The sequence below is a fragment of the Scleropages formosus genome, chromosome 11, assembly GCF_900964775.1.
Source record: "Scleropages formosus chromosome 11, fSclFor1.1, whole genome shotgun sequence".
Lineage (NCBI taxonomy): Eukaryota > Metazoa > Chordata > Actinopteri > Osteoglossiformes > Osteoglossidae > Scleropages > Scleropages formosus.
In genome coordinates, this window is record NC_041816.1 from 30,636,988 (window position 1) to 30,662,488 (window position 25,501).

At 48.5% G+C, this 25,501-nt stretch overlaps 1 protein-coding gene across 3 annotated transcripts in view; it reads right to left on the bottom strand.

Moving 5' to 3' along the window:
- The window catches only part of jakmip1 (janus kinase and microtubule interacting protein 1), a 46,275-nt gene that overhangs the window by 3,054 nt on the left and 17,720 nt on the right, over positions 1-25,501 (bottom strand). For 2 of the 3 annotated variants that reach the window (XM_029256508.1, XM_029256506.1), the window contains exons 3-18: positions 22,102-22,599; positions 16,887-17,096; positions 16,247-16,366; positions 15,800-15,946; positions 13,396-13,542; positions 12,875-12,931; positions 8,295-8,423; positions 7,775-7,903; positions 7,184-7,267; positions 6,220-6,282; positions 4,561-4,659; positions 3,080-3,181; positions 2,917-2,970; positions 2,697-2,762; positions 1,344-1,412; positions 982-1,059 (exon numbers count right to left, since the gene is read on the bottom strand). In XM_029256508.1, coding sequence (XP_029112341.1) covers positions 982-1,059; positions 1,344-1,412; positions 2,697-2,762; positions 2,917-2,970; positions 3,080-3,181; positions 4,561-4,659; positions 6,220-6,282; positions 7,184-7,267; positions 7,775-7,903; positions 8,295-8,423; positions 12,875-12,931; positions 13,396-13,542; positions 15,800-15,946; positions 16,247-16,366; positions 16,887-17,096; positions 22,102-22,599 — 2,052 coding nt within the window. The remainder of the gene's footprint in view (positions 1-981; positions 1,060-1,343; positions 1,413-2,696; positions 2,763-2,916; positions 2,971-3,079; positions 3,182-4,560; positions 4,660-6,219; positions 6,283-7,183; positions 7,268-7,774; positions 7,904-8,294; positions 8,424-12,874; positions 12,932-13,395; positions 13,543-15,799; positions 15,947-16,246; positions 16,367-16,886; positions 17,097-22,101; positions 22,600-25,501) is intronic. The other variant, XM_029256509.1, reaches the window with a different exon arrangement.

Below are 25,501 nucleotides of genomic sequence, written 5' to 3' on the forward strand. Positions count from 1 at the left end.
AGGAGCTGGACAAGAGGACGTCACTGTCCTGCTTCAGTCCAGTGCGACACTTCACACGTGCAGCCGTGTGCTCCTTCATGCTCCTCGTGTGCGTTTCTGCCTGTTACACACTGACGTCAGGTGGACTAACCGGACGGTTAGATCTGACTGAACTGTGCCGCTGTGATTTCGGCTGGGCTTGTTGCAGCCTCGTGTGCGTGCGTGCGCGCGTGCATGTGCGTGCGTGTAAAACGCCTCTCTACCCACCCCTGCTCAGTGGAGGGACAATGTTGTAAAAGATGCAGTATCCCGTTATCTGAGAAATGCAATTGCTAATTCAGCCGTCAATTCCTTCACAAACCATCTTTGCTCTTTGAGCTGAAGCATGCGTGAATTTCGAGGTACAACAGTGTTTCACTCATTTACTTCTACTGCAACACTGTGAAATTGTCAGCAGCAAGTAGAAAGCACTATTGGTAGTACAGTGGTTAGAGCAACTGCCTTTGCATCCAAAGGTTGCAGGTTCAATCTCCACCTCCAGCTGTAGTAGCCTTGAGCAAAGTACTTACCCTAAATTGCCCCAGTAAAACTACCCAGCTGTGTAAGTGGGTAAATAATTGTAATTTGCTCCAGAGAAAAGCCTCACCTGAACATGAACATGGACAGTTTCTACTGAGTCTAATGTGGCGAATTCTCCAGTCTTTGAGACACAGCGGCCTGGACATGCAAATCTGTAGCACTCGGCTTCCCTCGTACCCTGGGTCAGCTGATAATTATAGGGAACCCAGCCTGCTCAGTGTTCTTGAAGCTTCGCTGCTCTGCAAGTGATGTGTTTTTGTGAGCAGTTTAAGAACAGAAAGTGTTCAACTCAACTGGGATGTGCTGTCTGTTGGGTTCAACCCCCCCCCCAAAAAAATCATCCAGATGATGAGGCCAGATATCACCGCACACATTGTGGTTAGAACACTTTCACCTCTGGATACTGTGCACTCCGTTCCCTACCATGGTGGCCTGATCCAGGGCCTGCTTCCGATAGTCCAGCTCTTCCTCCAGGTAACCCTTCTGCTTGCTGAACAGGTCCTGAAGAAAAATGGCACAGACCACAGACACAGTGTGAACACTGGCTGTCCTTCAGCTCCAGCACCACAAAGGCAGGCGCAGGAAGACAACGGTGAGCCGCAAAGACAAGTCAAGTCATTCTAAAAATCAACCCAGGTTCCCTTTAAAGTGAATTTCTTCTCTCCTGTCCATTTGCCCACTTCATCTGTTGGAGATGCGTGTCCAGCAGGACACATCCGACACACACCCGGGCGTCCTACTGCCCACTCTCACTCGCTCACTCACCCACCCACCCACCCACCCACCTTCTCGTTCTCCAGGTCAATCATCTTCTGCGTCAGCGCGGCCTCCGTACTGTCGATCTGCTTCAGCCACTGTGCCGGCGGCGGGAGAGACAGGGGCAGAGAGAGGACGGGGCTGACGGAAGACCAGCGGGCAACGGTGGAGCTGAAACTTGGGCGAGTGCAGACCGCACAACCCCAGCAGTACGAGCACGTTGCAGAGCATGTAAACTGTCTGTATTATTATCATCGCTAAAGAAAATGTTATGTAAATGTTAGAGTTATGCTTATTCACTTTTATTTACTCTCCTATTACTCATACATGGAGATATCCAAGTATTTACACAGTAACAGAGAAGGAAATAGAACTTTAAATTTGAAGCGCTGACAAAAAGTACTTTCCACTGTCCAATTTCCTCTACTTTTGCAGCTGTTGACATTAAAAATTATCTTTCCGACAGTCCCAGTACTGTAGGAATGGAGCCCGAGAGAGAAAAATGACACCGGTGCCGTTTTCCCGAAATTTCCTTGCTGTGAAAGACAATGAAACGTGAAAAAAGAACATCAGCTCCCTCACAGTCAATAACTGGCGTAGCCACCTTTCGCAGCAATGACCGCAACCCAACGCTTCCTGTAGCTGAGAGCAGAGTGTCACGTCACAGCGGTGGGATTGTGGCCCAGTCCTCCCCGCAGAGCTGCTCCAGCTCAGAGCCATTTGAAGAGCTCTTTCCAGCTCTTCGCGCTCACTAAGCCCAACCCTCGTTCAGATTCGGCTCAGGACTTTGACTCAGACCTTCTGCTATTTGACTGTTTTTTCTGCCATTCTCAAAATGATAAAATAAACGCAAAAACAGAGCAAAGGCGAGAAGAGAAAACACTGGAAAGGAGACAAATAGAGTGCTGTAATTAGTATGACTGAAGGACAATAGCAGTTGATGCAATGGGACATGAGCCTGGAATGATCCATTTACAAGTACGGTTCTGAAACTATCTGTGGATGGCCTGGAACGCAGCGGTCAGGAGTCCGAGACCGCTCAAGTTTTAACTCGTACGGAGTTTGTGAACACAGCAATCCTGGAAGAATAACGTGAGCTACCGCAACGTCGTACTCATCGTTTCAATGTGGCCATGAGGGCAGTACATTCCAGTAAAGATAGAGATAAAATGTCTTATTTCCCAAGAGCGCAGTGGCTGTGTTCCTTCCTAAACGTAAAGTGTCCCATCAGTTGCACAGTGTGGCCTTTAAGCGCACAAACAGAAACAAAGAGAACTAGGCAAAAAAAAAAAAAAAAAAAAAAAAAAGAAAAAATGTGACGGATGACAAAACAAGTCTTTAATGAATAAGAGGTGGGGACAAGAGGACACGCAAGCGTCTACCTTCTCGCACAAGGACAGCACCGTCCCGGCCTGGATCACCGCAACCTGCTCTTCATTCCGCAGGTTCTGCGAGAGAAAAGAAAAACAGAAAACGTAAACAACGAAACTGTGGTTCGGCGCCGCGCCGTACGACACCAGGGTCACTCAGAGTCTCACCGAGAGCCACAGGAAGTGCATAACAAAGAATACGCCAAGTTCTACACAGCAGGGTAAATCTCACCCCATTATCGCCCAGTATGTCAAGCTTCTTTATAAGGTCCGGAATCACAACATCCTAGAACACATAAAGGAAAAGAAAATTTTTGAAACTCTTTATAAGCAGCCTTCCACAGGAGCTGCCGCTACAGCTTCGCAGGGGGCACAGGGTAGCAGGACTGCCGTACCTTGATGCCCTCCTGGTGACAATGCAGCTGCAGAGCACTACTGTTGCCCTCAGAAAAGGTGGCCACATGCAGGTTGAACGCTGGGGACCGACGCTCCCGCTCCTGCAAGGAACAGCGAGTCCCAGTGTTGGCGCCAAGCCCCCCCATAGTGCCCACCCTGCTCTAGTGTCCAGCTGCCACCTCCAATGCCACCAGCCATCGAGGGAACGAGGGTGGACGCGGTGCCACCTGCGGCCACTGCCGGAATTGCAGATGCGATCCAGGCGACTGCCGCTCGCCTTGCACATCGGTTCGAATGACTTTCCGTACTATTGCATTCCTAAATTTAGTGCCGTTGGCATCTGTCTCAGCAGAGCTTTCGAGCGTAAAGACCGGTGGGCCTTTTTAAACATGTGCTGATGGATGAAGGTCAAAGGCAGCTGTGCACACCCTATGAAAGAGAATGAATCCCGAGTCCAGACAAGGTGAAAGTTACAGAGCAATGCAGTGACTGGAGTATGATCTTCGATGCTTTTGAGCTTTCTTTACACACACATGTAAATATCTAAACAAGGTACTTACATGACTGAGAAAACATGCCAAGGGTCTGTCAAAGGGAACCATGTAGAGGGAGGGGGTGGTGTTTAAAAGGGGTGGGAGGAAGGCCAACTGAATGGAGTGCAATAAGTTAGATGATAATAACAGTTAAATATGGCAATGAAACACAGTGAACAAAAAACAGCAAAAGCAAAGTACAGAATGTTGCTACTGCAACCAAAAAGCGTTCTACCCGCAGACACCGTGCTTCACTGTAAACACAGAGCTCGTTGCTGTGGGCATGCTGAAATCCACATTCTTAAAGTTCAAAATCCTTTACGCTACATAAAACAACTGCAAATTACAGCGATGTTAAGAGATGAAGGAAAATTAACGCACAAAACTGTAGGCTCAGCGTTGAGTTGGACGTGTCTGCTGAGCAACCACAGAAAGAGCGATCATAAGGCAAAGGGGCTTTTTTGGTAACGCGAGACCCCATAACGAAAAGTTCTTACATTGTTATATTCCACTAAACCACTTTCGTCAAATCGGGCAAGTGTTATTAGCATGTTTTCAGCCGAGTGAATGTTGAGAACTTGCGTGTGTGGAACTAAATGAAATACAAATATAAATGCATACATTCATGTACAAGGCAACTTAAAGAAAACTGCATGCAGGAAAGACAAAAAATTAATTATGAGGTGGTTAACTGTGCATACATTTTATTCAAATGAAATGTGAATTCATTTTATAACGTACATGTACATCTTTTCTGAACAGAAATGAAAGGACATTTAGACACAGTTTATCACAACAGGTCTGGGAAAGGTGGAAATATGGATGTACAATTATAGCAGCCTGCAGGTGCCTGTATGGTTCCATTACTGGATGCAGGTTCTGAGTTTGGACCGGAACCCAATGTCACCCCCTGGTGACCGTTTGGGGATGGGGACAGAGTCTCTTACTTCCAGCTCCAGAACGCGGAACTCTAAGAGTTCATTCTGGTCGTGGGCGTCCTGCACCTCTGTGCGCAGGCGGTTCTCATTCTGCTCCAACCTCGAAATCTGAGGGACATCGCAGGGAGAGAGAATGGAGATGAAAACCAGGCTATGCAGTCACCCCCAAAAGTGCAGGGAGAGCAGCCACCTAGACGTACCTTTTGGATGTGAAATCATGCAACTGATCTTCTGAGGGTAGTTGTAAGCAAGATAACACAGCTCAACATGTCCTGTCGTACAAGCACTGTAACACCGTTCAATGTACACACTTAAACCTGCATCGTTTACAATTTTTAATCAGGGAATCTCATGGCCAAAATTACACAACATTATTTTAGCTGACACCCCCGTACAAGGTGACTTACGACGTTAGGTTCGCAGACTAAGGAATGACTTACTTACTTACCCATTTACACAGCTCGCTAATTTGTACCGGAGCAATTTCGGTTAGGTACCTTGCTCAAGGGCACTACAGCAGGAGGGGGACCGAATTGGGTTCCTTTGAGCGGAGTATGACGACTAAGCACTACACTAGCCACAGATGTAACTTATGAGTGAAGGGATGCAACATGGAACACAACAGGAGGAAAGTATGAAGGTGAAGCCTGGACTCTAATAACTTTGTATACAGGCAACCATCGGTTTACCCACTCTCTTTAACCAAAATTTCAGTGTAACGGCTCTTGGCTTTTCAAACTCAATTTTCATTTTTTGGAATGAAAAAAATGAGCAGAACAAAATTTATCCAAAGTGTTTTGAAAAAAAACGTAAGTGATGCTTGTGCAAGTGAAGTGGAAGTGCAGTAATGCTCTGTAGTTGGCGCTGGTCTACTATCAATTGTTTCCTGTTGGCTTCCTGTCTTATGCTCACCTTGTTCCCACATGTGGGTACAGTGGCGGTGCAAGATTGACTGCCATGCCTCCTCCCTCCTTCACCCGCCACAACTAACAATCAACTGTACTCATCACTCGCTGAGCACAGTAACAGTTGATTTCAGTAAACTGCCCCGATTAATTTACATTGCTGCTGTGCTTGTTTGTTTTAAAAAACAATTTGCGTTATCGAGCAAAACAGTCTTCAAAATGTACTGCCTAGAACTGTACTCGATAACCTCATTAAAGTGTTCTGTAGGTATATGACAGTTTGGGTTTTAGGGTGGACTGGGATGCCATTATCATTTTTCCCATTCAAAATAATGCAAAACAGCCTTTGTGTCTGAAATATGGATCCTGACCATTTTCAAGGGTGCATTAATTTAATAAATCCAGGGACTGCTGTATGTGTGTCATCTTTTCACAGGCATTTTGTCATTTGTCATCATTTTATATAAGGCATAAGTGATTCTGTGTCTTGTGTGTACTGTACTGTTCTATACAGCGATGTGGCTTCACTGCTTGGTAGTGCTCTTGCTTCATTATTATTTCTATGCTGTATTATATTTTATTGATGCAATGCCTTTGCTGGAATTGACATTTGCAGGAACAGCGGCTGTTGGTTTGGGAGCTGGCATGTTCCTCACTTTAGGGGAAAGAAGGGAATCGGCAGCCCTGCGACTCGCAACAGATTTGGCTACGCAACATCCTGTGACCCAGCCACGAGCCCCAAAGACACAGCGAGAGGCGGTACCTTCTCCAAGAGTCCCTGGTTAGTTTTGATGAGGTATTGCTTCTCTTCTACCCACTTGGAATCCTGTGGTTAGAGCACACAGACAGTACTCATCAGCTCCAACAACAGAGGCAGAGGGTGTCTTCAGGTGACACAGCCCATGGAGCACAATGTGCTCACACGCATACATGCAAAAGCTTTTCGGCAGGGAGATCTCCTGGCGCTTTTGTCATCTGATGAAACGGAGAAAACGGAGAGAACAGCCAGGCAGGAGGAATACAGAGATGAGACAAACACAAGACACAGAATATGGAATAAAATAAAAACAAGATGAGAAACATGAGTCAAAGGGAATTTTATTGTGGTAGAAAAACAGATGCAAAGAGTTCCTCGGCGGGCTTTACAGAAAGCACGGCCATACAGAGGGAGCGAGCCGTGTGTGCAGCACGAGCTCTGAACCCAGGAAGATTTACAGGTGGAAAAGGTGATGTTAAAGACACAGAAAGGGTAGAGACACATGACCGCTTGCGGATGCAGGAACGCGTTTCTTTCATGCTGCTCGTATAACATATATCTCCATATCGCTGCCATTTTCTCCAGTTCGTCGAGAGCAACTCAGCTGCAATCTCTCCATAACTGTCACAATGCACAATGCAACAGGCACAATAAACGATGCACATCAGCGATGGGCTCATTCCATGAATGGCGTGACTGATAATAAAAACACAGGCAAACAGGAATTCCTCTTTCACCCACGGCAGAGCCCCTAACCCTAACCCCGTGCAGTTTCCCTGTCCGCCACGACAAGAAGGCACGCCCAAGGTACAGCGCGCAGTAAACGGATGACCGTGCGACATCACAGGAGCAGTTGGCGGGCGGTGCTGGTGAAGCGCCAAGCAATACACAGAGCAGCAAGGAAGAGGCAGAAGAATGCCAGAGAGAGACAGGACTGAGCCCTTGTGTCTCGGCTTCCAGTTCCTTTTACCTGCCCCCGCTCTGCCAAGGACTTCTCCAGGTCTTCGATCTTCGCCTGGCAGCGAATCAGTTCTGCCTGCAGTTGCTCCCGTGTCTGAAGGGAGGAGACGCAAACGACCGGCCAGTCATTTCATGGTCTCACAAGTGATTCGAAACAGCCCCATACTACAGGCACCAACATTAGACTCGAAGAGGAGAAACTATACATGAGAACCGCAGTTACAGAAAAAAGCAAGTTAGAGCAAAAAAGTTATTTTTAAAAAAGCATGTGAAGAACGTGATGGAGAGAACAAGCGGAACATGCTATGTTAAGACTCACTCATTTACATTTATTCTTTTAGCTGATGCTTTTCTTCAAAGCAACTTACAATGTTAAGGTTAGGTATTAAAATTACAAGCTTACAAGTATTTCCCTATGTATACAGCTGGGTAATTTTACCGGAGCAATTCAGGGTAAGTACCTTGCTCAAGGGTACGACAGCTGGAGGTGGGGACTGAACCTGTGACCTTTGGATCCAAAGGCACCAACTCTAACCAGTACGTTACCAGCTGTCTGGTCGAAGCCACACATCACTCCAGGCAGCACCGACTCCCGACTCACCCGAGCTTCCCGTTCGGCGTCCAGCGTTCCTCCAACCTGCTCCTGGAGAAGCGCGTAGGCTCGCTGCAGGGCCTGGTACTCTCTGGTCAACTGACGGAACCGCAGCTCCGACTCTTCCCGAGAAATTCCCTGGTGTGACGTGGAACAGAGGGGTGTGCTGGTTATCACCATCTTCACTATTATAATTGTCGTCATCATCATCACCACCACCACCACCACCACCACCACCACTTAGCTGTGCTGCATATGTTAAAGCCCACGTTATTTCAAGCTCCCAGGAGAAGAACGTGATCTTCTACCTCTCTGGGAAAAAATGATCTACGCTACTTCACCACTGATCTATACTGTACTATAGTTGGGATAAAAAAAAAATTTGCGAAAGGGCTCCACAAACAAACGTTTCCTCACAACTCTACATTTTACTATAGTACTGCAACCTGCCAAGAGATTGAAAGAAGGAAGATCAACCCTAAAATTCATAAAGGTACAATGCCTAGGAGCGCTCAGGGATGTGGCTTGCCTCCTCAAGGTCTTCTTCGGGAGTGGCGGGGGTCCTGTCTGTGCGGTCCGTTGTGTAGGACGTCAAGGACGAGGTCTCCGAGTCCACAGACTCTTCATCAAATCCAAAATATGTCTCCACAACATGCCTCTGAGGGACACAACGATAAAGACGGAAGCTTCAATGAGCAGCAGGTAGCAGCAAGTCTCCACAATGACACAGAAGCGAGGCAGGTACCCAAGCGTACCTCAGCAGACCTGCATTGTGCAGAGTTGGACTGTTTGCTGTTAGTTTCTACCCTCAGGATGGAATCCGTCCTTCGTCAAGAATCACCTGCACTGATTTGTTCATATAAACGTTTACGCTCAAAATACAAGAACATTTTTCAAATCCTTTGTGAAAACGAACGCAATGTCATTCTCTTCATAAACGGAGGAAACTGTTTTGCGCCACACACACACACACACACACACACACACACACATTTTCCGAACCGCTTGTCCCATACGGGGTCGCGGGGAACCGGAGCCTAACCCGGCAACAACAATCAAACAAAAATCACTTCATCACCTGATCATGTAAGGCAGAGGCTGGAATCAAACTCGGTCCCATGAGCACAAACTCCGGGCACCGGCTGTCCAAACTAAACTGACACATAGGAGCGCCGTCCTTTATCTGTGCCATATATTGCAATAAATTAAGAAATGTTCAAGAATTTTAATAGAAACATTTCAGAAATCAACTTGGGCACCAAATACACATTAAAATTATCCTTCACTTTTGAGTACAACTGTAAATACTGCTGTCATCCGCCTGCGGTTTGGGTGACGTCGCCGATACACACAAGTTTGATTCTGTCAATTTAAGCCAAGTGAACAACAACTTGGGTTTTCCAGCAATGTCACTCTGCGGTCCCCAGGCGGGACACGAGAGCACCCGAAGGACAGCAGTGAGCGACGAGGAACAAACGAGAGCATCGCCAAGGGGAAAGGGGCGATTAAAGTGCAGAGTTTCATGTTGCGTTGCTGACTGCAGTAGAAAAGAGTAAACTCACAGGTGTGTGAACAACAGCGCACTGGAAAGAAGTGCAAAAAATCCATCCCTTGTGCGTAAGTAGTATGGCATCAACTCAGCACACAGAATCCATCCGTTTGCACGACAATCAGCTCCTTACCATTGTGCTTGTAGGTCATCTCCTGACAGCCCGAGAAGTAAAGACACACCAGCGCACAGAGACACACGAAGGAGGAGAAGTAGAGCATGAGCAGCAGGTACTCCGTCATGCTGGGACCGCAGATGTGCGTCGCAATCCGGAGCGTTTTTATGCGTGGTGTGATGTGTGCGCGCGCGGGAGAGAAAGATTTGTTCAGAGTTTGAAAAGGAGACCTCCAACGGTCTCCTTCGTTCTTCCCAAAATTATGCTCAAATCCAGACCGGATCCACAAGCGAGAGCAGGAGCTGCAGCCTGAAGCCCAAACCGGTGGGCTAAACGCAATCAGTTCCTCGACACCGGCGCCAGGACGCAGAGCAGAATCCAGGGATGGGGGAAGAGCGCACGGTATTTGAGAGGTGGGGGAGGAGCCAGCAGCGGTGCCCCTCCCACTTCACCACCCTGCAGTGTTCCCCAGTTCCCCGGCTTGCTTCCAGAAGCTACCCTTTCCTGACTGCATTTAGCATGTTAGCGTGTCTGAAACATGGCTCCTCCAGTACCACGGAGCAAAAGTTACAAAATCAGCATCGATGGTGAACACGGTAAAGTTAACGCCCAACATGGGGCACAGAGACCTTGCATGTAGGTACAGATGCGAAAGACACTTTCCTCAGAGAGAAACTACTACTACTGTTAGAGCTACTGCCTTTGGACCCAAAAGTTGCGGGTTCGATCCCCCCCCCCCCCCCCCCCCCCCCCCCCCCCCGGCTGTAGTACCCTTGAGCAAGGTACTTACCCTAAATTGCCTCAGTAAAATTAGCCAGCCGAATAAATGGGTAAATGATTGTAAGCATGTAATAACCGTGACCTTAACATTGTAAGTCGCTTTGGAGAAAAGCGTCGGCTCAATGAATAAATGTAATGACGATGATAAAAAATAGAGGTTATGAACTGGCCTTTTCTACCAGCTGTTCGAGAAATGTCAGCCCTTGAGAAAAGCAGGCGACGCACTACAGTCGCACGCCGATCCCCAGTCCGCAGAAAAGCCATTACGGCACAAGTCCTCCGTACACCGTTGACGAGGCGGGACGCGAGGTGGACGGAACGGCGGTCCCGGCGCACGCAGCCCGCCGGCTGTCAGGCGACGCGAGGCCCCCGAGAGCACAATTAAAGACAGAGACACGCGTGCAATGCCTTAGAGAAGAGGGTTGCTAAGAGACGGCGCTGTCAGAGCACAGCCAGTCACACACACGGAGAACACAGAACCAGGTAGAGGAAGGTTTGTCAGGAAACGAACGCCAACCTGGAGAAGAAACAAAGCACAATAAAACAGATCAACACACCGTACGCAGACAATGAACTGCCCCGCCGCCATACAGCTGCGCGCAGGACGGACACACACACACACACACGGCAGTAAAATAAAGGATGGGCCTGACTTTCAAACTTTAGAGTAATTTTTTTTGCCCACTGAAAACTCTTTTGAGCTTTATTTAGTATTATTTTCATAAAGAAACCCTGAAGACTCCTTGAAAAAGTGTTCACTCGATTCCCCGATAGGTACTGAGAATAATAAATGCCACCTTATCATGTCAACAGCGTGTTCTGGCTCTGGCTCTGCTTCCTTTCTGTGCTTTCTTATTAAGAGATGGTCAGAAACGGGCCGCGCAGCCCGTGCACGAGGCATCCCGGTCCACCAGAGGAAGGGGCAATCTGGCAGCCTGGTCTCGCCGAGCTGCTCGGCGGATGAGAGACGGAGAGAGAGAGAGAGAGAGAGAGAGAGAGAGAGAGAGAGAGAGAGAGAGAGAGAGAGAGAGAGAGAGAGACGGCCCTCGGTGCGGCATCGTTCCCGTCCGAAAAAGCCCCCTGCCGAGCTCTTCGGGTTGCTGACGTTTACATGGCATTTATTCCTTTAGCTGACGCTTCTCTCCAAAATGACATACAACTCAGAGCAAACAAAAGCAAACCGCCGTTTCTTTCTGGCGCACATTACGTGGGTAACTGCACGTGGAACGAGAAGGGAATAGAAATAAGGACCGACGAGGAGCCCATGACACGTTTTTACTAATGAACTTTCGAGGTAACGAACCGCCGGGCTCCCATGCGACTTTCCAAGTACAGGACCCGCTGCGCTTCCCCATGCGTTTTGGCCTAATTAAAAATAATGAGGTTCGCGAGCACAGAAGGCCCTCTTGGCCAACGTGGAGCCGCAACGGCGCGTCTTCGTTCCGCACGTCCCGCACAAGACAAGAGCGGGAGGAGCGAAGCGACAAACGGCGCAGGAGCCAACGCGTGGTTCCAGATGAGACTCGCTCAGAGGGGTTTCGGCGACTCCTGCGCGAGAAAGCAAAGTACAAGTACCGGTACAGACAGACCTCCTCAAGGGAGTCGGCGATACAAGCGGAAGAGGGCGAGCGTGACGAAGCCGGAGCCTCGAGCGGCTCACGCTACGCGCGCGGGAAGGGCCGCGCTTCCAGGAGTAGCGAAACGAACTCGGCGGACGGAAGTCCGAACGCCGGATCGTCACGAACACGTTTTGCTAAGTGCCGGAAATCTTGGCGTCTCCCACCCCCTCCCCCCCCAAACACATTGGCAAAAGGAGAGCATTTTGATCGGATGTTGACGTGCGTTACGGTTCTCGGACCGTTCTTTGTGCGTTAATGTGTTTCGCATCAGTGTTTTCGCTCCATTTCCAACAAACTGTCACAAATGGAACAACGTGTTCAGATACTGATCTTCCCTGTTCTCTGTTCCAAGACGGAAACAAAGGCTCTTTTTGCATTCTAACTCAGAAGTATTTATTTTTTAACAAGAGAAGCACACATATCTTCACTTTTCAATTTTTTGTTATTTACATTATTACATATATATTACATTTATTCACTAAGCTGATGCTCTTCTCCAAAGCGACTTATGGCGTTAAGGTGCTACTCACTGTGCCACCACACGGCTGGGTAATTTTACTGGAGCAATTCAGGGTAAGCACCTTGCTCAAGGGCACAACAGCTGGAGGTGGGATTTGAACTTACAATGTTTGAACTTTGTACAATAGATGTGAAGTCCTATTTGCAAAAATATGAACACATGACAGCGATGTGGACTTTCTTTGATGACTTTCTTTAATTCCTCATTTGTACTGTGATACGTACCCCCAACAATGTTTTTGGATGTTACGCGTACTCTTTCTGTACTGTATTTTAAATGAAGCGTACAGTGTCTGATAAATAAACATTTAAACAACGATGCAAAATCTATAACAAAAAACTGCTCTCTGTACATTTACTGAATATTGCAGTCAACATCCATCTGTTTCACAGGGCAAAATTCTGTTCCTCAAAGCCTGATGTTCATGCAGTTTTCAGCAGGTGACTCGATCCATCCAACACAGGTGTTTGAGGAAGGTCCAAAACACGTACTACATTTAGCAGCATGGGATCGACGTTCTCCTTACCCTTGGCAGTTTCACACCTTTTCTTTTGTTCTTGGTAATTATCAGTCTGTCGCGTTCCTGGAGCAAAAGAGTAAATAAAATAAAACAAAGCCAAGCGCTCTTTGGGTTCCACAGCAGGTAGATCTCACAAAGTACACGGAAAAGGCGCCTATAAAAGGCAGCCCTTGCACCGACCGTCGAGCCTTTCCCCGAAGTCGGACTCTAAAGCCGAGTCTCTCTCAATGGCCAGTGGACGATGACGGCGCTCACACAAGTCGGTCACGGACTACGCACTTCTACACTTGGCCAAAGCAAACACTTTTCTGAGCAACACTGACCAACGTACAGTTTATCCCGTGCGAGTTCATGTCTGCAAGGGCGCGCTGGTGAACTCTACACCCAGACGCACAAGGACACCGCTGAAGGATGACTTCAGCAACAACCTGCCGCGCTGAATCGGGCCCTAGACGACCTAGACGAGCCGGACACCCTCCTGACGGCCAGTGAGAACGTGGCCGGGTTCCCATCGGGCTGCTCCTCACCAGTGTGAGCTCGTCGATGATGCTCTGCTGCTCCGCCACCTGCAGCTTAAGGAACTCCACCTCCTGCTCCTCGTGGGTCTGACTCAGATCATTCAGAGAACTGGGTCTCTTCAGGGCCGGCTGGCTGTTTGTGTTCAGCTTCTCCTTCTGGGGGTCACGCAGCATGGAGGGTGGGGAGGGGAAGGGAGCAAACATGGACTGAGCGTGACACGAGATCACATTTACACCATGATGCCATACACGCTCATTTGTGCGTATTTCCCGGAGTCTGTTTTGTTTTCAAATTATTTTTTAGGTGACTCTTTGGTCTGAGTGTTTGGTCTGAGTCAACTTTACAATGATTCACTTATTTATGAGACTCTACGACTTGCTCGTTTTCATTCCCCGGAAGAGAATTATCAAGGCTGCTGCAGCAAGAGTGGGATTTGAACCAAGAACCATATGACAGCAAGACAACAGTCCTAAACTACACACTAACTACCACCTCTACACTACCGTGTGTTCCCAGCGGTAAAATATGGTCCAAGTAATGCCAAGTGTCATTCTGATATGACTGTTTACCGCACTTTCTACTTTTATTAGCCATCTCTCATCTGAGCGCATCAGTCCATCAGGCGCTTCTCTACACTGCAGGTAAAATACCATATTTCACTAACCTTTTACATTTATTTATTTATTTAGCAGATGCTTTTCTCCAAAGCAACTTCCAATGAACACTATGTAGTGTTACCAGCCCACACACCTTATTCACCGCGGTGACTTACACTGCTAGATACACTACTTACAACGGGTCACTCATCCATACATACATTAGTGAAACACACTCTCTCTGTGTCACTCGCACACTATGGGTGAACCTGAACAGCATGTCTTTGGACTGTGGGAGGAAACCCGAGCACCCAAAAGAACCGCATGCAGACACACTTGAGAACAGGCAAACTCCACACAGACCGAGCGGGGATCGAACCCACGTCCTCACGCACCACCCAGGCGCTGTGAGACAGCAACACTACTCGCTGTGCCACCGTGCTGCCCTTTTCACAAGCTTTATACCCCCATTGGTATCTTTACATTGCTGCACACAAATCGGCCTGGACTGTCGAAGCCATCGGTCATTCAGGGAGAAATGAGTGCACACTGAGAATGGGGCCCATGTCACTAAAAAAGTGACTGTTGCAAACACTAAAGTTACATTAACTGCGCCAAGGATGGTCCAAAGCCGTTTGCAAAACGTGGAGGGTTGGGCATGGGAAAAGCAACGCCACCCCATAAAAATTGTATCGCTACGGAAACAAACACTAGAGAAACTCCATTTGGAGACATGCAGTGAAAGCCGTTTGCTCCGACTGGAGCGAAGAGGATTAAATTACGATAAATGAAAATTTACACTAACTTTCTATTTCCTCCACACTGTACTTCTACCAACGTGGCAGCGGAGAGCCTCTTCTCTCCACCCACATGAGACAAAACTGCATGCGAGCTCATGTGGAACCAGCCAAGATGACATAGCACTGTACAAATTCACTGTAGAACTGCAAAAGGAGCAGGAAAAAAAAAAAAAAAAAAAAAAAAAAAAAGTGTAAAAACACTTGAGCACAACCCAATACCACTGCACACAAAAAGCCAGCTGAAAAGAAAACACCACGAAGAGATGAGGGACAGAAAACACGCTGTGCTTCGACGCAGCGGTCAGGCACAGCATCGCCGTCATTAGAGACCGGGAGAACGCTGGCCGTGGTGCGAGAGGTGCCTTCCACCTGCTCGGCAGAGCCTCCGGGACGAGGAGGAGCGGGAAATACCCACAAGAGCTGCTTTCCACACGAAAAGCCTTGTGCTGCACATCTTTTCTTCTTTAACGAAAACACTCGGGCACTTAATGAGCTCCTTTTCATCCCGGGTCGGAGACCTCTCACAGGTGAGGACCTCTGCGGACCAGCTGTCCGGTTTCAGGAAACCATTTGCAGTCATAGAGATGCGTTCTTAAATAAATAAATACAATTAAACAGATAAAGAACACTAACAGCAAAAAATGGGCAGTATAACTGGCAGTGTGACAAGAAGCGTAATGGGTGGGCGGTGTAACTGGCGGTGTAGCGTCACCACCGGCAAACGCACCGCCGTCAGACAGACTTTCACTTGGAGCGTATTAAGTAGCTTTCCACCGTTATTCAAAGCAGCATAGCTTTTTACACTGATTTCTATGATCTATAGGTAATCCCACTCAGCACCGCAGTGCCCTTGAACGGGGTACGTAGGCCAAATTACCCAGCTGTATGGGTAGGTCACCGTAAAGAGCTTAACATTAAGTCGTTTCGGAGAACGGCGTCCGGTAAACGAACCTACATGTAAATGCGTGACTCTTCTAGGGTCCATTTCCATCTCACGGGTGCGCAACGTTGCTCACCATTTCAGCATGCTCCCTTGTCAGGGTCTTCAACTTCTCCTCCATGCGTTGTAGTGTCTGAAGGAGATCCTCATTCTTCTTGGACATCCTTTTGCTCTTCTCGAAGAGAGGCTTCATCTGGCTCTCTGCCTCACGCACACGCTTCAGCTGAAACGGAAGAAACGCGCAATGTCTCCTTGAACACCGAACCAAGCAAACAACGTTATGGACAATGTGAAGATGCTTGCGGTTCTTCACAAGCGACTCGTCCTCCTTTCTATTGTGATATACAGCATAGGACAAGCCAAAAGGATTCAAATCTGCACACTCGCACCACATCACACACCACATCACACACAGGACTCTTAAGATGTTTTCCAGAGCTTATTTTGCCAAGTGCTTAAACGCAAGCAGTTCCCGATCCCACTTCTGCCACCATTCAGACACTAACACAGCCATGTTCCTCACCAGTTCATTTCTCTCATCAGCCAGCAGAGCATTACGATCCTCCAGTTTCCGGATCACTCCGTGGAGCTCTGCGATCTTCAGTTGGAATCGGCGCGCATCCCGCTCATCTGTCTGAGAATCCTAAATAAATGAGTCGGAGAGGAGTGAAGAGCACCGGCTCTGACGGGAACGAAGGTCACGTTCAGCGAAACTTCCATATATATTCTAAACTTTCATGACGCTCATTGACCGGAATCATTACGTTACTTTTGCGGTTCTCCTCATAGGGTCACGCATGGGAGTAGGTGGAGTAGATCGCGAGTGCCCAAGCTGGACACTGTTTCACTGAACCTGCAGCATAGCTTGCATAGCCATCAGATCTTCTGTACGGTTAACTAGAGAATTGATTAAAACTAACGATAGAAAATTAAATCATAGGGTCTTGAGCCATGGCATAGAGACAGAGTTCTGCTTTCCCTCACCCTTCATTTACCCTCAGTGTGCGTACTTTTGCTTGGTTTTAATTCTTTACCTTTCTCCACCACGCTGATCTTTCCTTCCTCTAGTCTCACTTCCTGCGAGTCCACAATTATGCATCTCATCATGACTCACGCTCAACGATGTAACCCTCCCTCTCATTCTTTGCCTGCCCCTCCCTCACCTGGCTGATAAGGCTGTCTGTTGTGTCTCCCAGGGCAGGAACCACTTCCCGTTTGGGGCTCCCATGGTGCCGCTCTGCCTCCTTCACCTGCACAAGCTGCTCTCCCAGGGCTTCCTTCTGAAGAAGCAGCCGCTGAGCATAGCCTGCCTGCACCCCCAGCTCCTTTTCCAGGGCTTGCACCACCCGGTCCTTCCCTTTAATCTCGTCCATCTGCAGGAGGAAGGGGAAGAGAAAGATGACATGGCTTTCCAGTCATGGCAAAAAAGCCCTGTGCTGCTGCTGCTGCGGATTCTGATGTCACTGCCAGGACCCCAAAAACTTTCATTCAAATCCTTTGGAACACTGCAGGATGCTACAGCAGTACATTACTTTTGAGCAATGGCACAAATGAACAAGTATCAGCATAGCAATAGTTACATATGAATACATATATACTATGAGATTAAGTTCTGAAATCACACCAGGTTTTTCCATTTTTTTTTTTTTTGAAGATACAAACTTTATGTTGATTATTCTTACATACCTGGTAAGAAGACACATGCTGTGTATCTCACCTGATGGACTACAGAAGAGAAGCTCTCTCCACAAAACATATGACTCAAGTATCTAACTCACTTCCACTGTAAAAGTTAACTCCTGATCTGCATCAAAATCCTAATGAATTTTGAAAGATTTCATTGGTCACATTTATGGAACTTCTTACAAAGTGCTACATGACTACACATTTTCACTAAACGCTGTAACCTTTCGGCTGTGATGAATTTACTAGGATCTCCAAGTAGCGGCTCACGAGTACCGCGTGTACTCCGAGTACCGCTTCTCCGCTGCTGTGAGCCCGAGCCGTTCCGCTGTTAATTAAAAAAGGCCAAATGAGGTTGGGTAGAGGGACTAGGCTATAGAGCAGGCCACACATCCAATGCTCAAAATATGAATGCAGTAAATAGGCATATGAGAAGTGCAAAACGGTGGTAATGAGGAAGCGCATTAGCCGTTTCATCGCAGTAGAAACCTGTACGTGGCCACGAGTCTCCTAATTCATGCCGAGTGCCATGTTCTCGGCCCGAAGAGAAAACACAAATGCGCGGATGCGTGCTGACACACAGCTGACGCCAAAACCAGACGAAAAGTGGTTCCGTTTGTCAACTCGAACATCACGGTTAGGGGGAAAGTACTTGCATTTATACTTCCATTTAACTCGCACATATTTCATTCATTCATTCATTCATTCAGCAGATGCTTTTCTCCAAAGTGACGTACATCTCAGAGGACAATACAAACCATTCATTACGCCATCAGAAGGAGATATTTGGATGGGTTAACGCTGCTGCCTTTGGAGGCAAAGGTCGCAGGTTCGATTCCCACCTCCAGCTGTTGTACCTTTGAGCAAGCTACTTACCCTAAATTTCTCCAGTAAAAATTACGCAGCTGTACAAATGGGTAAATAATTGTAACCTTAACGCTGTAAGTCGCTTTGGAAAAAAAAGCATCAGATAAATGTACGTCTGAATGCTTTTTACTGTGAGCATCCCAGTTTAATGTCCATTTTTTACCGTGATAAGCAGCATCTTCTCCCCTTCATCTGAGAGGTATGGAGGATCACGCAGACACTGCGAATGAATCTTGACAACTTTGCGTACATAGTGGGTTTTTCGCTGCAAATTTCGCTGCGGTTAAAAGGCAGGAATATACCCTTAGGGAGCACTTATTCCTGGAAGTGCACTTCCACAAAGCTAGAACTGCAGCCCACCCCTCTCCACCAGTTCCAGAACCTGCATACACACTTCTAGGAGCACCTGCCCAACCAAGCTGCTGCATGTCCACAGGCAGTTCAGTCCTCACCTAGAGCATTAAGAAATTTGAAACCTGCCTTCCTCCTCAACCCACAAGCTTTGTGTCCCAGGCAGTCCACCGGGGGGGGGGGTCAGACTTTCTACAGCAAGCTGTTCAAAGCTCATCCCAGCACAGTCCCTGAACTTCAGACACAACGACATTAGAGACATTGTTACCACCCCCACCGGCTTCTTACCAATGCACACGCAAGCCGGAAATCACCCATCCCTCACTCCTCATTTCCGTCACGGGAACAGATGGAACCCTTCCTCCCTATTTGCTTGCTCTGATCTCCCAGCATGCCTCTCCCCTATACACTATCATTCCAAACTCACCATCTTTGACCAATTTTACATCAGTGAAGCCCACCCAGCCCAGGATGCTAAGAGCAGGCTGACAACTCCTGCTTTCCCACCATAAGCTGCTCACCTTTGTGCTACTTTGCTTACACTCCCCCAACCTCCCAAAAAACATAACATGCGCTAGACAGGGAAACCACATGCTTCAGTTACTATGGCAACGCAGCCCATCCTCTCCTTATTTCGAGAGAGACATGGAGAAAGAGGAAAAAATAAAACTACTATTTAAATCACACCCCTGAAGATCTGGCCCAAAGCAATACCATCTGGGATCTCTAGGTGAGGAGATCAGAGGCATCTCATAATGACTATGCCGGGTGTACAGTACATCTCCAGCTAGGTGAAAGTAGCTGTCCAAGTCTACCTAGTTAGAGTCTGCTCGCTGAAAGCCTTCCTAAAAATTCAGTGTGATAACTGAGAACCATTCAGAGAAGTCAGAACTGTTCCTCCGTGGTTCTTCAGAGCTACTGTCCTGCTGGGGTAGGGTGGGGCAGTGGCTGTCTTCTGCCATTCAGGTAGTCCACAAGAATGACTCATCACTTCTTGATGACCAGAAAAGTAACCCTCTATAAAAGGTGACATGTCCCAAATACACTGGATTTCCCTCCCAATTAACAAAACAAGGACAACCAGAGACACACAAGGCTGTGGATCAACATCTTACCACCAGCAGGTCCACGAGAAGCACTAGGTTCCTCATTCTGGCAGCTTCAGATATCTTATTTGCCAGCGCGTTTTCACAGACTATTTTCAGGATTTTACCAACACACCAACACACACTGTCCATTCTACAGTCGAACAGATGTTTACGTTATCCAACTCTTAACATAACCCACACACACACCATCTGAAACCGCTTGTCCCATAACGGGGTCGCGGGGAGCCGGAGCCTAGCCCGGCAACATAGGGCACAAGGCTGGAGCGGGAGGGGACACACCCAGGACGGGATGCCAGCCCGTTGCAAGGCACCCCAAGCGGGACTCGAACTCCAGACCCACCGGAGAGCAGGACCCGGCCAAATTCACTGCGCCACCGCACCCTCCTCTAACATAACCCAGCAAACAACCATTTACAGTGTATTTTTCCACTATCACGTCCAGGGGTGCTGTTTAGTAGCATATGGCATTACCTTGACCCAACTTAAGGTCAAGGTCCCTGTTGCCTACTTCCTCTAGAATTTTCCAGGAGCGTCTCTGCACACTCAGTGTCCAGGTCTGTCTTTAGAAGTGCCTCTCGTGGGCAGTGAGAGAGGTCCTGGCACCCTGCATCACTAGTCAGAATAGGAGGGGCCTCAGTATAACGAATAGGACCCAGCAGCTGAGATGATCCACTGGGATTGTGGACCGGGAGGCCACATCCTGGTAGCGTTGACATGGCTTGCGCAAACTGCACCACGCTCCAGTCGGCACACTGGCTCTTGACGAAATGAGAGAACCTCGTGTTGCCGACACTCCTCTCCCTTGCTCACTGCGCTCCACGCAGTGGCAAACAATCCTACAGAGCATGTGAGGGTCCTGTGCCATCTCTGGCTGCATAGCTGATTCGTTGTGGAGGACCCGCATGGACCGCTCTGGCCACTGTCCCTGCGTCAACTGCTTTGTTGCACACCGGTCGACCAACACTACATAGAATTCATTGCAAGTTGCTTTGGAGAAAAGCATCTGCTAAATAAATGTAAAGTTCCAGTCTTGTCCTTACCACTTATGGACAGGGGTAAGGTTAGGGACGCTCTAGTTTCCACCGCTTGGCTAGCGTGGTGGTGTGGCTTCACACACTAAGAGGGCTGCTTTCATTCAGTACACTGAGGGGCTGAGCAATCCTGGAAAGCACCGTAGCTTGTAGGATGCAAAGTTCTGAAGCGGTAGACCTTACGTGATACCCGGGGAACTAGACATTTCCTGTTGCTGCAACATCCTTGTTATCTGATGGTACACATTGGTACCATTTTTAAGGGTCGCTTCAAAAAGCTTGTGGCAAACTAGCAGTTCCTTTCTTTGCTGCAGGGACGTCCTTTGTGAGCGTGCTACACGGCTCAACGGCATCTTCAACTTGGCTATTAGTTTTATCGACCGCTTCATTTCGACTGTGAACCCAGCCGATGTAGAAATAGGAAACACCAGACCAGGAATCGAGCACATCTTGAGTCTTCAGGTGCGTGCACTATTCCTCCAGGGTCAGGGAGCATGTCTCACAGCTCACTTCCGCCATCTTCAGGACAGCATGCTCTTCTCTGGGCCATCCTGGACACCAGTACTCATTCATGATGCCTCCTCAACCTCAGCTACACTTGCCCCAAGTTGCTCTGCTGCTCCTTGTCATTCTGTTGCATCCACTAGACTGGCTTCTACCGCTTATAGTATTCAGCTACTGAGAGATGCAATCCCTCATCCCACTGTTAACACCAATGTACAACTTTTACTTTCCTCTAATATCTTTCATTTGTCAGTGTTGATTTTGCCATTTATTTTTTCTTTTTTTTTGTCAGTGAAGTCACACTTTGTTTTGTGTCACATTGAGCTGCTATGTGTGAGTTTTCCTGCAGAGACTAAAGTTTTATTATCCTATTGCAACCCTATACTATTCTTTCCCATCCTATTTACCAGGGCAGAGAAAGCTCTTCAAAAACAAGAGGGAAAGTTTGGCTTCTGGCTGGGTGATCTAAACTGCGAGAATCAAATTTGCACAGCGGGTGAAGCACATAAAGCAGTCAATATTCAGACATAGAGAAGTTCAGGCATAATTGTGAAAGTGTTAACTGGTACATATACTTTCCCTCCAGGCCAGGAAGGCAAATCATAACTGAAGAGCACATGTGAACTTAGACACTTGAGGTGTTTTCTTTGTTGACTGCCTTCATTTTTGCCATTTTATACACTGATATCTAGTTATTTTAAGATAATGCAAAGCTAACGTTGCTTTCAAAAGCCCAACTGAAATGCTTTTTTAAAGGACCATACAGAAGCAGTGGAGAGTCGCACTGCTGCCCTAAATTTCATGCACTAAAGTACAATTGCGCCGCCACTCACCAGTCTGCGGATGTCCTTCTCGCAGTCCCGCTTAATGCGGTTCACTTCGTCCTGATGGGTCTGATATGTGGCGCGGAGGTCGGCAGCCTTGGCCTTGTCGGCCCGCAGCGCGTTGGCCAGCGCCTCCTCGGTCTGTCGCCGCGCTGCCTTCAGCTCCAGAATGTCCTGTTGCATGCGTGCACGCTCCCCATCGAGGGCACGACGCGCCTCCTCGCGCGCCACCGCCAGCAGCGCGCTCTTCACCTTGTCAGTGGCAGCGCCGTCACGTAGCGCCGTCACCAGCGCCTGCAGGCGCTGTATCTCCGAGTCACGCAGCTTGAGGGCGCGCTGGAGCTCCTGCTCGTGCTGCCGCTGCAGGGCCTCGCGGGCCGCCGCTAGTTCGCGGATGCGCTCTTCGTGCAGCTTCGCTTTCAGGTCCGTCACCAGGACCGTATGCTTATGCTGCTCCAGCTCGCGGACCTGCTTTGCTTCCTGTAGCCGCTCCCGCAGCTTCGCCACCTGACAGATGGGGACAGCGTCACGAGACGGGGTACAGACCCTTCAACCGCACATTCTCCACTTCCACGACGGGCAACTGACGCAGGCTGAAATGAACATTTCCTCGTCACACACCTAAGAAATGTGGTCATTTTTTAAACAGGGTAATAGATCTCTATCTGTATCTATTTCATAAAACAGCCCAGGACCACGAATTAACATAAAAATACCACAGTATGGGGGGGACAGAGAGCACCCAAGGTGTCAGGTAATGAAATTCGTTGATGCAGTGCTCAGCATTCCCTTTCGTTTCCCCACTCTGATGGGAAATGCCTGTTCTAGTATTTTGGCAACAGAAACTGTTCTTCATTCCACTGAAGCCTGTTGGATTCAAAATGACATTGGTGAAACAGAAGGTGAGCTGCTGAATTTGAACCGGCATTATTAGTTGAAGGACTAAAACAAGAGCAGGCCGAGAGCGGAGTTGGGTTAGTGAGAAGGAACACAAGTGTGTCGAGAGTGAAGAGGGGAGTGGAGAGGAGAGCAGAGGAGAGCAGAGACCACCACTATAGACACATCGCACACTAAACTGGAACCAGAAGTTCTCACTCATGACACAGAAAAAAATGACAAAAATAGTTTTAAAATCAGTGTTTTTCCACCCCAATAAAACTATGGTGATCTCATGTACAAATATCTAACAGTACAGTAAGTCCACCAAGTGCCATTTGTCTTGGTAACTAGATGCCTTCAATACTCATCCCAGTTCCATTCCTGCTGCAGCACTCTAAGCATTTGTGAGAAACATCCAAGGCGACGGCGAGTCCAGAGACTGGATTCGCTTCATCTCCTAAGGCCTACGATTCCTCATGCTCCTGAAGGTCAGAGATTGTGCATTTCAAAGAAACGGTCAAACCAAGTAGCCTCTGCGTACAGCAAAGCGTCGATGATGCAGTCTAAAGAGGAACGACGTGGGCCGAGTAACCACAAAGCTGGAAATGGGGAACCGATGTCACACAACTGTACTTGGAAAGAGACTATTAGAGATTCCAGTGTCATTGTCACAGTCCAGCGCACAAGTGGCGCAGGTCAAACACGGCAAGACGCTCAGGGGGAAGCTTTGCTGCTGGATGCTGTACACACTTCTCGACTGGACAGGTTTCCAGTCATTTTGCAAAACATCTGCCACTGAAAGGAGAGAGGATCTGTGCGACGATCCGTGACCGCGTGCGGCCGGATGATCAGAGATGGAACAAACGAGACTCTGCCGTATCACACGGGTTCGAAAGAACATCCCTGCAGCCCGAGTCTAACAAAGCAGGGCAGGTCCCGGTACCTGTGGGGGCAGACTCCTTTCCTCTGAGACATCAGCTAAAACGGCGAGAGACTGTCACAGACACAGCACCCCCACCCCCACCGGGTGCCAGCTCCTGCAGGGTCGATTGGGAAAGCGGAGCGGCAGCGCAGTGGAACAACGGTCGGACTCTTGAGCCCCAGCGCTTCCGTTCGGCTCATCAGTGCGACACGGACCTTTTTAACATAACAAAGGCTATTTTTGGCCATCTTTTCCACAGAACCTAACAAGCATTAGCGGAAATGTTCTGCCACCTTCAGCAAACCCTTAGCTGTGTCTCATTCACCGCGTTTTGCTACTCTACTGTGACCAGGACAGCAGTTCATGTACGGCATGTATGCCGGTGGGGTCACAAAACACCGCATGTCGCCGTATGTTTACGGTACATGGCTTTTGTTCAAGACAAGGAGGCGAGTGGGGACAACTGGTATTTGCAAGAGATATATCTTACTGTACCGTAAGAGTAAATTTACAGCTTCGAACCATTCACTACTGCTGACGTGCAGCAGGCGCTCTGGCCCCTTCCCCCAGTATGTGTGTGTTAGGCCAGCACTCACTGGAATAAAAGCCTTTCAGGGACATATGGGTCGAACATGTCCACAGAGCCCATGGCACCTGTCTGTTCCGCTCGTCCTCCCGGCCGTAGGAAGTTCCGTCAAAAGTCAGATCGAACTCAGCGCCGTCGCTAGGAGGCGTCGTGTCACGTGACTCAGGATCAGAAGGTTCACCATCCCACAGCTCGGCACCAGCTGATGGCAAACTCCTGGAGAAGCGCGCTACGGGCCTTTGACCGTAGGAATTCGATCTCCTTCAATCTCAAAGTAGACCAAGGAGAGACTCCATCTTCTTCGGTTTCGGTTTCATTCGAGCCAATGAAAATGGTCTTTGAGAGGCAAACGAAGAACGAGCACCCAGCGGGTGTGCTGCAGAGGGCAATGTGGACGTCCCCCCCATGGCTCCTGGACCATCACGCGATGTAGAAACACGGAAGTACGAGCATGTAACGTATGTGGCTGCCTTTCGCCGCATCCTGTCGCTACAGCACCTCTGCGACTTTTCGGTGTAGCAAAAGCACAGTGAGGAATCACTCGCTTAGGAATTGAAATTGTGTGTCAAGGTGCCCATGAGAGTCACATTTATAGCAGCTTCCCCAACTGCCAACCATGGGGGAGAAGATGACATTCTGGCCTGAAGGTTGTAACGGGAGAAGCGTCAAGCAGGTTGACAGAGCGGTGCAGCATCTGACAGGTGGGGAAAAGGAAGGACAGTGCGTTCAATGAGGAGACCCCCTCCGCTCGTGATGGAGAGCGGCTCAGGAGATGACAAGGCGGGAGAACAACAACGTGGAGAAGAGATGCTGAAGAAATGAAGATCTTAATATGTGTCTGCAAGTGGATGCTCAACCCAGAAGGTGAGGAAGGTGAGCACACCTTTGAACAAATAAAGGTCACATCCCATGCGGGTAGACACTCCAGCGACTGACATATTGCAAGAAATGCTGACTTGATCCCTAACCTCCAAGACAGTGTGAGTGAGTGATAGAGAGAGGGTGGGGGGGGGCAAGGAGGA